Raw genomic sequence first — 14,792 nt, forward strand, 5'->3', positions numbered from 1 at the left:
GGGCACATTTCTACTCGGACACACCTGGGCTTGCCACAAATGGGAGTCAGCTGACAACAATTGGCTTTACTGATTTGATGCCTACCAGCCGTGGTTGGAAATCTGCCAAGGCATGCCTTCACTGCTGAGATTTAATACACACACACACGGAACCAACTACAATGTCCACAACCAAGGCTTTATCCTTCACGGTCACACTGAGTTTTACTTCAACTTCTGTAGGAGCCAATGGGCCATGCTGGGACTAAGTGCCCAACGAACTTGCTCAGCCTCTTGCCTGGTGTTCCTGGTGGCTGGAATCCAGTCCCTGGTCATCTCTTGCCTGGCCAGACGCTGACTACATTGGACATCATCACTGTATGAGCTACCTTTCACTAAGGGCTTCCCAGCTCCCCACCAGCCTCTTGACAATGTGGTCTTCATGGCGCTGTCTCATACAAGTCCCATCATTCCTCAAACGCTACCCAGCCAGCCCTGCTCTCCTCCTGGTCAAGCCCCCTCCTGCCCGGTCTTACCTTCCAGATGCATCCTCGAGTCCAAGCTGTGCCATCATACTCAGTCTCTATCACCCTCCTCTTAGCCCCAGGGGAGAGGCCGTCCCCCAGAGCTGGCTTTCTCTGGCCCCTCTCACGCCCTCCCTTCCTGTTCTCAGACAAAAACAGTCAGCTGATCTGTGTGAATGACAACGGAGGCTGTGAGCAATACTGCAGCGACAACACAGACACCAAACGGTCCTGCCAGTGTCACGATGGCTACACGCTCATGGAAGATGAAGTATCGTGTGTGCCCTCAGGTAATCCATCCTCAGGCCCTGCTCTCCAGGGCCAAGCTTAGCCTCCTTAGCTATTTACTGCTACTTCCTGTTACCTCAGGTGGCTGGAAGATGAGGTGGGCTGGCATAACCTCACCTAGTGAGGCAGGGAGAAAGACCAAGGGTCAAAATGGCTGTCCCCACCCCAGCAGGCCTGAGCCATGGTGAGCAGGAGTTGTAATGGTCACAAGAAACCAGGACAGAAGGTCAACCAACCCAGTCACACTGGATGTAGCTCCCTGAAAGGCTGTGAAGCCAGACCCAGGGGGTCAGAATGGGATTCTGTCTGCCATACCCTAGTTCCACAATCAGAGAATTCCCAAGAGTCTTAGGATCTCTACTATAGTTTTCTTAATCTAGGAGTCCGGATGTGGTACTGTAAGATAAGCATTGGACTGCTAACCACAAGGTTGGCAGTTCAAACCCACCAGATGCTCTTTCAAAACCCTATGTTGTTGCTAAGTGCTGTTGTGTTGGTTCTGATTCATAGTGACCCCTATAGAGGGTCTCCAAGAAGCGACTGGTGAGTTTGAACCACAAGGTTTCAGGGTTTAGTGGTCCAGTGCTTATCCCACAGAGCCACACCAGGACTCCTGGAAACCCTATATAGGTTTGTCATGAGCTGAAACCAACTCGACAACACTTAGCAACAACAAGTAAACCCACACCCGGTGTGTGTACAGTTAGCAAGACCGAACAGAATCGGGCTGCGAACCTTAAGGTCAGCGGTTCGAAACTACCAGCCGCTCCGCGGGAGAAAGATGAGGCTTTCTACTCCCGTAAAGATTTACACCCTCGGAAACCCTGTACAGGGTCGCTATGGGTCGGACCCGACTCGATGGCACTTAACAACAACAAACGGTGCTATGGGTTAATGCACTGAACTGCAAAGTTGTTTGAACCACAAAGTCGGTGGTTCAAGCTCACAACCGCTCCTTGGAAACCCTATGCAGGGTCGTTAAAGGTCAGAGCCAACTTGACGGCACTTAACAACAACAATCTTTATGGAAACAGACTGCCACATCTTTTGCCCATGGAGTGACTGGTGGGTTTGAACCACCGAACTTCCAGGTTGAGGTCAAGTGCTTAATCACTCACTTCCTGGGCTCCTTCCATAAAGATTACAACCATGGAGACCCTCAGGGGCAGTTCTGACCTGTCCTATAGAGTCACTGAGTGGGAATCAATTTCAGGTTTTAATTGTAAGAAATAGGATTACCCCATCTCTTCAGCCAGAATGAGAGACAGCTAAGGTCTCTCCCCAGCTACGTGAGCTGTCAGCCAGATCTAACAGAGTCCCCTGGTCATGGCATCTCCTTAGGGCCCTGGCAGATGTAACCCAGCCTTCCCTGACTCTGGACCTAGTAGACCATCCACCAACTCCACCAACCCCAAAGCCCTGGACGGAGCAGTGCTAGAAGGGAAGCCAAACAGCCCTGGCCTCCAGATCTTGGAGGACCATTTAATTTAATCCTTTAACTGACAAGTACATTCATCCTTCATAAATCCCTGCTTTTTATGAATATTTTTTATACAGTTGAATATCCGTGTGGAAAAATACCTATTCTGGAAAAAAGAAATGGCAGCCACCCCCAAGGCCGAATTGTAGGTGGCAAGTTGTGTCCCAGAGGAGAATGCCCGTGGCAGGTGAGTGTCCCCTGACCCAATGGGACCGCTTAGAACCATGTCAGCCAGCTCTGATTTTCTCCCGACTTCTTGATTTCCGGGCCCTGGGATGATTGCAGACATTTGAATGAGAGCTTATTAGCAATCCTCAAAGAGAAAATTTGCAGACCAACTTCAGAACACTCAGAGCACAAGTCAACCCTGCTAACACACAAAGTCCTTAAATGAATGATCTGTTTCAGTTTTCCCCACCTAAGGTCTCTGTAAGTCACAATGTTTTCTATAGTTCCAGGTTTTCTTTTGATTTTTACACAGACATGCTAAACTTCGAAACAATCATTTATCTGGTGATTTCAATACACCTGTCACGCTTGCATTTACACTTCCTAACCCATCACAAGACAGTGTTCTGATTCCATTTACAGACAAGGAAACGGAGGTCACATAACTAATAAAGGACAGAGGTAAAATTTGAATTTAGGGCTACCCGGCTCCCAATCTCATGGCCTTCCCATTGTACTCACCACTTCTGAAAGCTGAGATTTCTTCTTACACAACAAAAGCTGCTCCTTGTAAAGGAAATGAGTTGTTTTTCTTGTCAGGCAGCCAAAGCTTTCCTCAGGGAAGCTCCTCCAGGGTACGTCTCTGGGAGGCACCTTGAGTCCAGACACCTAGGATCCCAGCCTACAGACTGTGAGAAATGGAACAGCAGTAGCAACATCCCGGAGAACCTACTCACCACGCAGGATCCCAGGCCCCACTAAATCAGAACCTTTGTTTAACGAGGGCCCAGGTGATTCACATACACATTAAATGTTCAGAGGCTGTATGGAAAGGGGCCCTGGTGGTACTGTAGGATACGCGCTGGGCTGCTAACTGCAAGCTTGTTCAAACCCACCAGCTGCCTCCTCAGAAGGCTTTTTGCTCGGTAGGACTTAGCACTTCAGAAAGCCTGTCCTGGTTGGATCAGTGGCAATGCACTTGGGGTTTTTTGGGGTGGTTTTTTTTTTTTTCAGTTTGGCCTGAATTCTAAGTCAGTAAACTATTGGGTGATGATAGCTCAGGGGTAGAATCTTTCATCTCCCAAGCCAGAGACCCAGGTTCAATTCCAGACTTGTGCACCTCATGGACGGTCACCACCCATCTATATCTCTGGAGTCTTCTGAGATGCTAATGATGTCGAACAGGTTTCAGAATAGAGAGACTAGGAAGAAAGGCCTGGAAGTTTTCTTCCAAAAGTCAGTCAATGAAAACCCCATGGACCCCAGTGTTTCATTCCGCTTGTGTCAGGGGCAGGTGAGGAGGGAAGGATGGCTCACCGTGAGTCAGGGCCAACCAAACACCTGTTGGCAAGAACCACCTTGTTTTGCTGTTTTTCAAGCTTTATCATTACTCATTTCATTTCTATGACGCCTGTATAACAACAAGTCAGCGTTTCAAACCTTTGTAAGTGAAAGCTGAGAATCTCATTGGTCAGTTCTTGGCATAATACCTGAAATCGAGTAACCGTGGACACAAAGTAGCTTCATTTTTCTCACGTCTTTTCAGAAAAGTCACACGGGCAACTGTTTTAGTCTCTTCTAGAACAACTTCTCTAACCTTTCATTCTTGCTGGGCTGGCAGCATCAGGCCATGCTCTGTCCTGCTCTCACCCTGTGGGCTTGGTTTTGGGGTTCAAGAAGCTAATTTTCCATATAGCTGCCCCCACGGAGCTGCCCACTCCTCAGGCACCCATGGAGGTCAGAGGGGAGGGTCTTCATCAGCCAAAATCCCTGGGTGGTGCAGTTTGTTCAAACCCACCCACCACTCCAAGAGGTGATGGGCTGCCTGCTCCTATAAAGATTTAGTTCTGCTCTGTTCCATGGGGTCACAAGAATCAGAATTGTCCCAATGGCAGTGGCTGGGTCTGCAGAAGTAAGGTCAGGTGAGCTACGTGCATAAATAGTGCAGCCAAGAAAACTCTGTGAAGACAAGCTACTCTGTAAAAACACATGGGGTCGCCATAAACCTGACAGTAACAGATTTGGGGGTTTTGTGGGTTTTACTCGGACCCTGCCTTAGAGTCTGATAGAGTGGAATCTCTTTTTCCAAGACCTACTCCTCAGCTTTGCAGAACCAGAAGCTTGATGTTATTTCAATAGAACTAATGTATTTGTTGTTGTTAAGTGTCGTTGAGTCAGTTCCAACTCATAGAGACCCTGTATAGGGTTTCCAAGGAGCGGCTGGTGAGCTTGAACTACTGACCTTGTCGTTCAAACCAACCTTGCAGTCCAGAGCATTATCCCACATTGCCACACCAGGACTCCTGTGTATTCATTAGTGTCCCTGTTAACAAAGCTTCGGTGATGTAGAGATGGGGTATGAGTTACAGTGTGGCCCACCTGGACCGATGTAGTCACTACACTCACTGCTGACCTACCACCTGTTACATCCTCCAGGACTTGGCCTGCCATTCAGCTATCATTTAATCCCCACAACTGCATGAGGCAGGCTCAACTACCATCCGCATTTTACAGATGAAGGAATGGAAGGTTCCTCTTGCCAGAAAGATGCAATGCCTTGGCCACATCAGAGTGGACATTTGGGCAGCCCAGCTCCATGCTTGTAGCAGCTTCCCGTAGACTTCCGCTTGGTACCTGTGGCTGCAGATTGGCAAGTAGCCAGCTCTGGTGTAGATTGCCAGGTTCCTTGCCCCAGGCATTTCACTAGGGAAGAGCTTTAGTTCTAAATTTACAGAGCATTCTTCTCATCCATTGTGAGCATTGTATTGTAGGGTGTTTGTTTTCTTCTCTGAGGGACCCAATTGTTCCCAGATTTAGGTGAGGAAAGGGATTACTCACTAGCAACAGGTGATTCCAGTGCCTGCAATTTGGGAAAATTAGTCCTGATTAAGAATGATTTGGGAGTCCTGGTGTGTCTTGTGGATTAATGAGATGGATTGCAAGGTCGCTGGTTCAAGCTCACCAGCCACTCCCCAGAAACATTATTCAGGGTTGCTAATGGGTTGGAACTGACTGGGTGGCACTTAACAACAACAACAACAACAACAACAAGACTGATTTGACCCCATTTCAGTCTCTTTCCTCCCTGGCTGATGTTAAATCAGCAGACTTGATGACAATACAATGCCATCACACACAGTGACTCACTGTAAACTGGACCAGGACTGTCCCTCAGGTCCGTTCCACCTCAGCCATCGACACCCACATTCTCTGCAGTTTCCCCAACCTTACAATGCCCTGTGTTCAAGTACTGGCTTGGCTGGAAGATTCTACACCTTTTTCCTCCCAGTGTGGGGAATCAGCCTGGGGGGGTGGGGGAGTGAGGGGGTTGAATTATTCCATCCAGCTTCACTCAAGGGTCCAGCTCAGCAGTATCCTTCTTACTTTTGGGGGGGTGCAAGGGGCAAAAGAAGAAAGGCAAAGAAAACATTCATTGAGGATCTACTATAAGTATTTGACTGTCAACCACAAGGTCAGCACTTCAAACCCTCCAGCCACTCTTTGGAAACCCTATCCAGTGTCTCGTGAGTTGGAACCAACTCAACAGCACTTAACAACAACAACGCTATTTTCAAAGACCTGTGCTAGTTGCTACACATTATTTCATTTAATCCTCAGGACACTTCACTAAAGTGTGATGCTTTCTCCTCCTACTATCAAAAGCTATCAAAGCTAGGGTGTATTGTTGGGTTTGACTTACATGGAAATACCGGGGAGGTAGGCAGTGAGATTCAACACCAGTACAGCTGACCCGTGAACAATACAGGTTTGGACTTTACCAGTCCACATATATGTGGTTTTTTCCCCCCAGTTGTTGGTGCAGTGGGGAGTCCTGGTGTGGCACTGTAGGATAAGCAGCGGAATGTTAAACACAAGGTCACGGTTCAAGCCTACCAGCCGCTCCTTGGAAACCCTATACAGAATCTCAGAGTCAGAACTGACTTGACAGCATTTCACCACAGTGCAGTGAGCTCAAGTGTTCTGGGTGTCTGACAGAACTCGGTGTGAGACTGCTCATCTCCATGTGACAATATGAATATGACCAGATTCACACAGTTTTAAGCGATGGCACTTAACAACATTTGTGCTCACAGCCCTAGAAACAGGAAAAGAATGAAAAAATCTTGTTTGTAAGTTGTTGTTGTTGTTAAGTTCCATCAAGTCAGTTCCGACCCATAGCGACCCTGTACAGGGTTTCCAAGGGTGTAAATCTTTACGGGAGTAGAAAACCTCATCTTTCTCCCGCGGAGCGGCTGGTAGTTTCGAACCGCTGACCTTAAGGAGCGCAGCCCAATTCGTAACCACAGTGGGCCTGAGCAATTCAAACCCATGTTGTTCAAGGGTCAGTTGTAAATTATACTCAGATTTTCAACTGCACAGGCGGTCGGCACCCCTAACCCCCATGTTGTTCAAGAGTCAACGTACTGCTATTGTCCACAGAGTGTATAATACTAATGTACATAAAGATGGCTATACAATTCTGTGGAGTTTCAGGATAACCAGTGCTACTGGTTAAGTAGCTCTGGTAGCGTAGTGGTTACGGATCGGGCTGCAAACCTTAAGGTCAGCGGTTCGAAACTACCAGCCGCTCCGCGGGAGAAAGATGAGGCTTTCTACTCCCATAAAGATTTACACCCTCAGAAACCCTGTACAGGGTCGCTATGGGTCGGAACCGACTCGACGGCACTTAACAACAACAACAACAGTGCTAATGGTTAGAATGCTTGGTTGCTAACCAGAAGGTTGGCAGTTCGAGTTCACCCTGGTGACCTATCTCCAAAACAAAACGCTATGGAGCACAACCTACTCTGACACATGTAGTGTTTCCATGGAAACATGTAGTGTTTCCATAAACTGAAATCAACACGGTGGCAATTGCTTTTTAGCTCTGTAAGTGCTGTTCAGTCATTTCTGACTCATAGGGACCTTGTTCAGGATTTCTGAGGAGGAGTTGGTGGGTTTGAACTGCTGACCTTTTGGTTCACAGTCTAGTGCTTATCCTAAGTGTCATACCAAGAGTCCATGTTGTTGTTGTTAAGTGCCATTGAGTTGGTTCTGATGCACAGCAACCCTGTATAGGGTTTCAGAGGAACGACTAGTGAATTTGAACTATTGACATTACAGTTCAAACTAACCTTGCAGTCCAGTGAATTATCCCACAGTGCCATACCAGGAGTCTGTGTTGTTGTTAAACACCGTGGAGTCGGTTCTGACTCATAGCGACCCTGCACAGGGTTTCTGAGGCTGCAAATCTTTAGGGGAGCAGAAAGCATCATCTTTCTCCTGCGGAACAGCTGGTAGTTTCAAACTGATGACCTTGAGGTTAGCAGCCCGATTCGTAACCACTACGCTACTAGAGCTCCTTATCAGGAATCTATATGTGCACATAAATCCCCTGAGTCTGTCCCAGCTAGATTGTTGTTGTTGTTAGGTGCTGTAGAGTGTGTTCGGGTCATAGTGACCCTACAAGTCACTGGGAACCCCGCCCAGTCCTGCGCCATCCTCACAGTTGTTACGCTTGAGCCCACGGCTGCTGCCACTGTGTCAATCCATTTATTTGGGGGGTCTTCCTCTTTTTCACTAACCCTCCACTTTACCAAACATGATGTCCTTCTCCATGAATTGGCCCCTCCTAACAACATGTCTGGAGTCCTGGTGTGGCACTGTGGGTTGATGCGCCAGACTGCAAAGCTGTTTGAACTGCAAGGTTGGCAGTTCAGACTCACCAGCTGCTCCTCAGAAACCGTATACAGGGTCGCTATGGGTTAGAATTGATTTGATGGCACTTAACAACAACAACAACGTGTCTGGTGTGGCCCCGTGGGTTAATGCGCTGGACTGCAAAGTCGGTTTGAATTGCAAGGTTGGCGGTTCAAACTCACCAGCTGCTCCCAGGAAACCCTATACAGGGTCACTGTGGTTGGAACCAACTTGATGGCACTTAACAACAACAACATGTGTGAAGTATGAGCGATGACATATTGCCTTCCTGACTTCTAAGGAGCATTCTGACTGTACTTCTTCCAAGAAAGATTTGCTGGTTCTTCTGGCAGTCCATGGTACTTTCAGTATTTTTCACAGACACCGTAACTCAAAAGCATCAATGCTCAGTCTTCTTCATTCATTGTCCAACTTTCACACGGATATGAGGCAATTGAAAATACCATGGCTTGGGTCAGGCACACCTTACTCCTCAAACTGACATCTTTTCTCTTTTAATATTTTAAGAGGCAGCAGGTTCACCTACTGACACTCATTTGATCTCTTGACCGTTGCATCCATGAGCATTGATTGTGGAGCCCAGCAAAATGGAGTCTTTGACAACTTCAATCTTTTCTCTGTTTATCATGATATTATTTATTGGTCCCATTGGAGGATTTTTGTTTTCTTTTCATTGAGGTGCAATCTGTGTTGAAGACTGTAGTCTTTGATTTTCATCAGTAAGTATTTTAAGTTCTGTTTTAGCTAGATAAGAAGTTAAATTGCCTATTTGAGCAAAGTGAAGTCGTGGCCCACAGCTCTGCCCAGGAAGGGATCTCCAAAGATGCTCAGATTTCAGAAATGAACACTTCCAGATGAGTCAGTCCTTTGGGGTGCATGGGAAGGCAAGAAATCAGGGACCTGTGAAAATCCTGTGATCTGCAAACATACACTTTGCTCTGGCCCAGGCTGTGATAAAGCTGAATGGAGCTCTGCAATGTGGGGGAGCGCTGCTGGAAGCCATGTGGGTCATCACTGCCGCCCATTGTTTTGACAAACTCAGCCTAAGAAACTGGAAGACTCTGACAGTGGTTTTGGGTAGGTACTGTCCTTCTCTCCTTCTGATTCAAAAACAGCCTTTAATGATAATAACACAAGGATTAAGATTTTGGAGATCAAACTCTTCATGTCCATAACCAGATTAGCTTCTCCAAAGGGAGACATGTACTCCCTCTGGGCAAACCTCTCCACTTGCAGGGTTCCCACTTCTTCCCACTCCCAAACACAACATAAAAAGGAGTTGTTAAATGCCTATGAGTCAATTCTGACTCATAGAAACCCTGTATGGGGCTTCTGAGGAGCATCTGCTGGGTTTGAACTGTCGACCTTGTGGTTAGCAGTCCAGTGATGATCCTACAGCACCACACCAGGAGTCTTAAAAGGACCTCGAAGGAGAGATATCATTCTCTCTACTCTGAATCACTCGTGCTAAGGCTTGATCCTGGTGAGGATACAGAACACTCACGGGTGCCTCTCTGTGGGTTAAGGCTGTTGCCTGATGGGTTTATGGGTAAGAACAGAACCAAGACCAGATGAGGATAACTGAGAACATCTTGGGAAGAACTGTGGAGGATTTTGAGTGCTCCATTCTTCTTCCGCTACCAACAGCTATCAAAAGTCTAGTATACCTTCCTCACTTGCCTTTAATAGCCCATGTTCCAGATGTTTATATGTCCCATGTTCCTCAATTTACACTCTTCCCATAGCACCCCAACTTAAGCTGTCATTTTCTGGGAAAGTCAACTGTCATCTGGGGATTTTTCCTTTATAGTTGGATATGCGGTTCATCTACCTATTCCAAAAGGAGACCTCCAACACATTCCAGATTCTCCAAAAGGAGAATTCCCCATTCCATAGCAGTCTACGCCAAACCCAGAAGGGTAAAATGGAAGGCCAAAGATCCAAAAGCCATGCAAGGGTTTTATATGGAAAAGATTTACCAAAAGTTACCAGGCACCTTAACAATCTTGGTTTCTTTGCAGGTGAGCATGACCTTAGTGAAGAGGAAGGCAGTGAACAGGAACGGCAAATTGCTCAAATCATAATCCCTGACAAGTACATTCAAGGCAAAACCAATCATGACATCGCTCTGCTCCGTCTGAGGATGCCAGTGAACTTCACTGACTACATAGTACCCCTGTGCTTGCCGTACAAGGAATTCTCTGAGAACACACTGGCCTACATACGGTTCTCCTCCGTGAGTGGCTGGGGTCAGCTTCTTGACAGGGGCTCCACAGCTCTTGAGCTCATGACCATAGAAGTGCCCAGGATGATGACCCAGGACTGTAAGAAACAAACAAAAAAGTCAATCAATGCCCCAGAGATAACAGAAAACATGTTCTGTGCTGGCTACCTGGATGGGACCAAGGATGCCTGCAAGGGAGACAGTGGAGGTCCACATGTGACCAAATACCAAAACACATGGTACTTGACAGGGATCGTCAGCTGGGGCGAGGGCTGTGCTGCAATAGGCCACATTGGGGTATACACCAGGGTCTCCCAGTATACTGAATGGCTGAACAGCGTCATGGACTCAAAACCAAAACCAGGCCATCTCCTGCAAGCCCCATTTCCCTACCCTCAACTTCAGCTCTAGGGACCTGCTTCTGTGTGGAAATAAATTTGCTGCTGCTTGGAGCTGTCCTTGCATCCAATCTCATTAAATTCTTCTGCAGTCCTTGGTGTGGGGATAAGGAAGAGGGAGAGAGGAAAAAACAGAAAGATTGGTAGAGACAAAGAGAAACTGAGAGAGGGTAAGAGAGAAACTAAGAGAAGAGTCAGGAAAATGAGAGGAGAGAGAAAGTGAGAGATGGAAATTGAGGGAGAGATTCTGAGGAGATTTGAGAGAGAGCTAAGAGAGACACTCAGAATCTCAGAGATTCAAAGACGCCAAATAAACAGATGAAAGACAGAAACTCAGAGAGAGACCAACTGTCCCACACTGGGACAGAGAGACAGAGGGAACTGTCTTGTGTTGTCATGAAGGATGTCTTCTGTCCTTCAGGAATGACCTCACACCTCCCCCTATATGTTTCATTTCACACATACGACTGTTGAACCATCTTTGTTGGTGAAAACAGTATAGATATACATAACTATACACACAATGATATGTGTTACTTCATGATGCAATGTTTCAACTTTCTCTTTTTTATTTAAAATGTATCCCACCTTCATTTCGCATAAACTGGAAACCTCATGCACACATTTTGGTGACTGTCCTTCCAGATTTTTATTTCTGCATGTATTTTTAATACTAGCGGATGACTCATCCTCTATATGTTGCTTGTCACCTGTTGTCCTCATTTATTAAATGACTAAATCTCCTCAATGTAATTTTTATGTGGCTGCCCGGTATCCCATTGGATTGCCTATCATTCATTTCATTGAGATGTTGATATTAATCAGATGAGGTTTTTCTTTTCACCACAATTGGCAGCATCGCTGAAATGAACTTTCTTCTTTGAAGGTTGTGTTTTAAAAACAGAAGCTCTTTCGTGGAATTTTGAGGATAAAGTTTCCCAAACCCCATTAGAACTAGGTGGTTTCTTCCTGCCAAAGTCCTTTCCATTGTTATTTCCTAAAGAGGGTCCCAGAGACCACTTAGAAGGGAATCATCAGGGATAAAATTCAGGTTCCAAGACCCTGCCTAGGTCAACTGAGTCAGAGCAGGGTTGGACCCAGTAATCTACATTTTTATCAAGCCTTCAGGTGATCCTTAGATACACTAAACTATGTGTGTGTTAGCTGCTCACTAAGTTGGCCTCAACCCATGCACAGCAGAACAAACTCTGCCAAGTCCTGCACATTCCCATGATCAGTTGCAGATTGGACCTATGACTAGTTTGGGGCAGTAGATAGCCAGGTCTTTCTTCCTAGTTTCTCTTAGTCTGGAAGTTCCATTGAAACCTGACTGACATCACAGCTGTACACAACCTCCGCTGATGATGACGATGGTTGTTCATGTGATACATTGACCAAAACTTGAGCCCGGATCGCCCACAGAGCAGATTAATTCTACCACCGACTCACTAATACTGCATACTACTGCTCATCAAATTGGCCTCAAGTTGGGAAAAGAATGAAAAACAAATGAAATCTTGTCACCAGGTTTGGCTTCCATTTAAACTAGAGAGAACACAGGATAAAAGGGCAAATTAAGTAAGCACCTACCACTGTGGGCATCTATCTTTGCGGGATGGTCCCTGCTCTTGGTATGATTGTAAGTCTGTGTACACCACTCGGTATGATTGTAAGTGTACACCCTCTCGATATGATTGTGTGTGCACACCCTCTTGGTGTGGTAGTAAGTGTGTATACCCTCCCAGTATGGTGGCAAGTGTGTGTGCACTCTCTCGGTATGATTGTGAGTATGTACACCCTCTCAGTATGATTGTGTGTGTACACCCTCTTGGTATGACTGTAGTGTGTGTGCACCCTCTCGGTATGATTGTGAGTGTATGCACACCCTCTCGGTATGATTTAAGTGTGTGTACACCCTCTCAGTATGGTGGTAAGTGTGTGTGCACCCTCTCGGTGTGATTGTGAGTATGTACACCCTCTCGGTATGATTTAAGCATGTGTACACCCTCTCGGTATGGTGGTAAGTGTGTGTGTACCCTCTCAGTGTGATTGTATGTGCACCCTCTTGGTATGATTGTAAGTGTGTGTGCACCCTCTTGGTGTGATTGTATGTGTAAACCCTCTCGGTATGATTGTAAATGTGTGTACACCCTCTCAGTGTGATTGTGAGTGTGTGCACTGTCTTGGTATAATTTAAGTGTGTGTACACCCTCTCGATATGATTGTGTGTATATACCTTCTTGGTGTGATTGCAAGTGTGTGTACACCCTCCAAGGCTCTGTTCCTGTGCCTGGAATACAATGACTTAATGTGATGCTTAATGACTATCAGTGAAAGAAAAACAAAAGAACAAACTGACGGTCATCAAATGTGTCCCAGCTAATAGTGACTAAATAGGGTTTCTGAGACTGTAAATCTTTATTGGCGCAAACAGCCTCATCTTTCTCATAAAGAGCAGCTGATGGCTTTGAACCACCAACCTTGCAGTTAGCAGCCCAGTGCTTAACCCATAGCACCACCAGGACTCCTTACCTGTCAGTTAAAAAGCCAATAATTTTGCTGAGCAACCTAACAGCATTTACTTTAGAATCCACCAGGAGTCTGCAAACCACAGCCCAGGGGCTAAACCTAGACCACACTTCTTAAGTAAAGTTTTGTTGTTTTTTTAAGTTTTTACTGTGAAGTGAGTGATAGTTTACATGGGAGAGCATCAGTTTTGCACTCATTCTATCATATTTCATTTTGTTGCAATGATTACAGTTCCCTCCATGCATCATCATTCAACAGTATTTTCTTTTATTCCCTCTGTAAGTAAAGTTTATTGGGACCCAGCAACACTCATGTGTTTATTTTCTTTTAAACGGCAGCACTGAATAATTGAAATAAAGACCATCTGGCCTACAGAGCCTAAAATATTTACTATCTGGACCTATAGGACAAAATTCCATTGACCCCTGGTCAAACTGTCAATTTTGAATGAGCTCACCAAGTAACAGATCATAGAATTCTAGAATGCTGGTTCTGGAGTCAGAACACCTGGACACAACATCTGTCTCCACCACTTACTCTTGGGCAAGTTTCAGAACCTCCCTGTGCCTCCATTTACTCATCTGTAAAATGGGAGGTCATTTTCATAGTTGTAAAGTTGAGATTAGTTAATGCCTGTAAAATGCTGGCATGTGGAAAATGACATGCCAGAATGTGAAATCAAATCCATTTGCAAACATACAGACGACAGATGTTTCTCAGCTCATCCAGGCTTTGGAGATTTATGGGGAAGTCTAAACCCAGCTGCTCTTAGTGGAAACAAAAACCGGCAGGGGTCTTCATCCTGGGAAGAAGGGAGGATGGACCTGAAGAGACCAGGCCATGAGGTCAAGTGCTATTATTGTTAAGTGCCATCCAGTCAATCCCGACCCATAGCGACCCTGTATAGGGTTTCCAAGGAGCAGCTGATGAGCTTGAACCACCAACCCTGCAGTTCAAACGGCTTTGCAAATTGGCATGTTAACCCACAGCGCCACACCGGGACTCATGAGACCAGCTAGACCTGCACAAAGAAGAAACTGGAGGAGTGAAGTGGATATAGAGGGGAGGAGAGTGGAAATCATGGGTGGGAGACTACTCGACCTAAGCTCTCCCAACTGTAAAATGGGGCAATGAGAGCACCCACTTCCTGTGCTCTGCCACTCACCTGTCATTCTGTCATACTGTGCTGGCTTTCATGTTGCTGTGATGTTGGAAGTTTTGCCACCAATATTTTTAATGTGTCGCCCACAGTGGACAGGTCTCAACAGAGGTTCCAAACTAAGACAGACTAGGAAGAAGGAGAATGCTTAGCCACTGAAGGTCTTATGAATAGCTCCAGGACATTGTCTGGTGTAATGTCAGAAGATTAGTCCTCACGTTGGAAGGAACTCAAAATAATACTGAGAAACAGCCACCTCCTCAAAGTACCTCAGTGATGAGGATGCATCAAAGCTTTTGAGACCTTCATTTGGTCATCGACC

At 46.1% G+C, this 14,792-nt stretch overlaps 1 protein-coding gene across 1 annotated transcript in view; it reads left to right on the forward strand.

Moving 5' to 3' along the window:
- Positions 1-10,795, forward strand: part of F7 (coagulation factor VII (serum prothrombin conversion accelerator)) — a 29,139-nt gene extending 18,344 nt beyond the window's left edge. The window contains exons 5-8 of the mRNA XM_006851547.1: positions 653-793; positions 2,349-2,458; positions 9,108-9,237; positions 10,182-10,795. Of these exons, the coding sequence (XP_006851610.1) occupies positions 653-793; positions 2,349-2,458; positions 9,108-9,237; positions 10,182-10,795 (995 nt within the window). The remainder of the gene's footprint in view (positions 1-652; positions 794-2,348; positions 2,459-9,107; positions 9,238-10,181) is intronic.
- Positions 10,796-14,792: the final 3,997 nt, after the last annotated feature.

This window comes from Chrysochloris asiatica, unplaced genomic scaffold (genome assembly GCF_000296735.1).
Source record: "Chrysochloris asiatica unplaced genomic scaffold, ChrAsi1.0 scaffold00029, whole genome shotgun sequence".
Taxonomy (NCBI): domain Eukaryota; kingdom Metazoa; phylum Chordata; class Mammalia; order Afrosoricida; family Chrysochloridae; genus Chrysochloris; species Chrysochloris asiatica.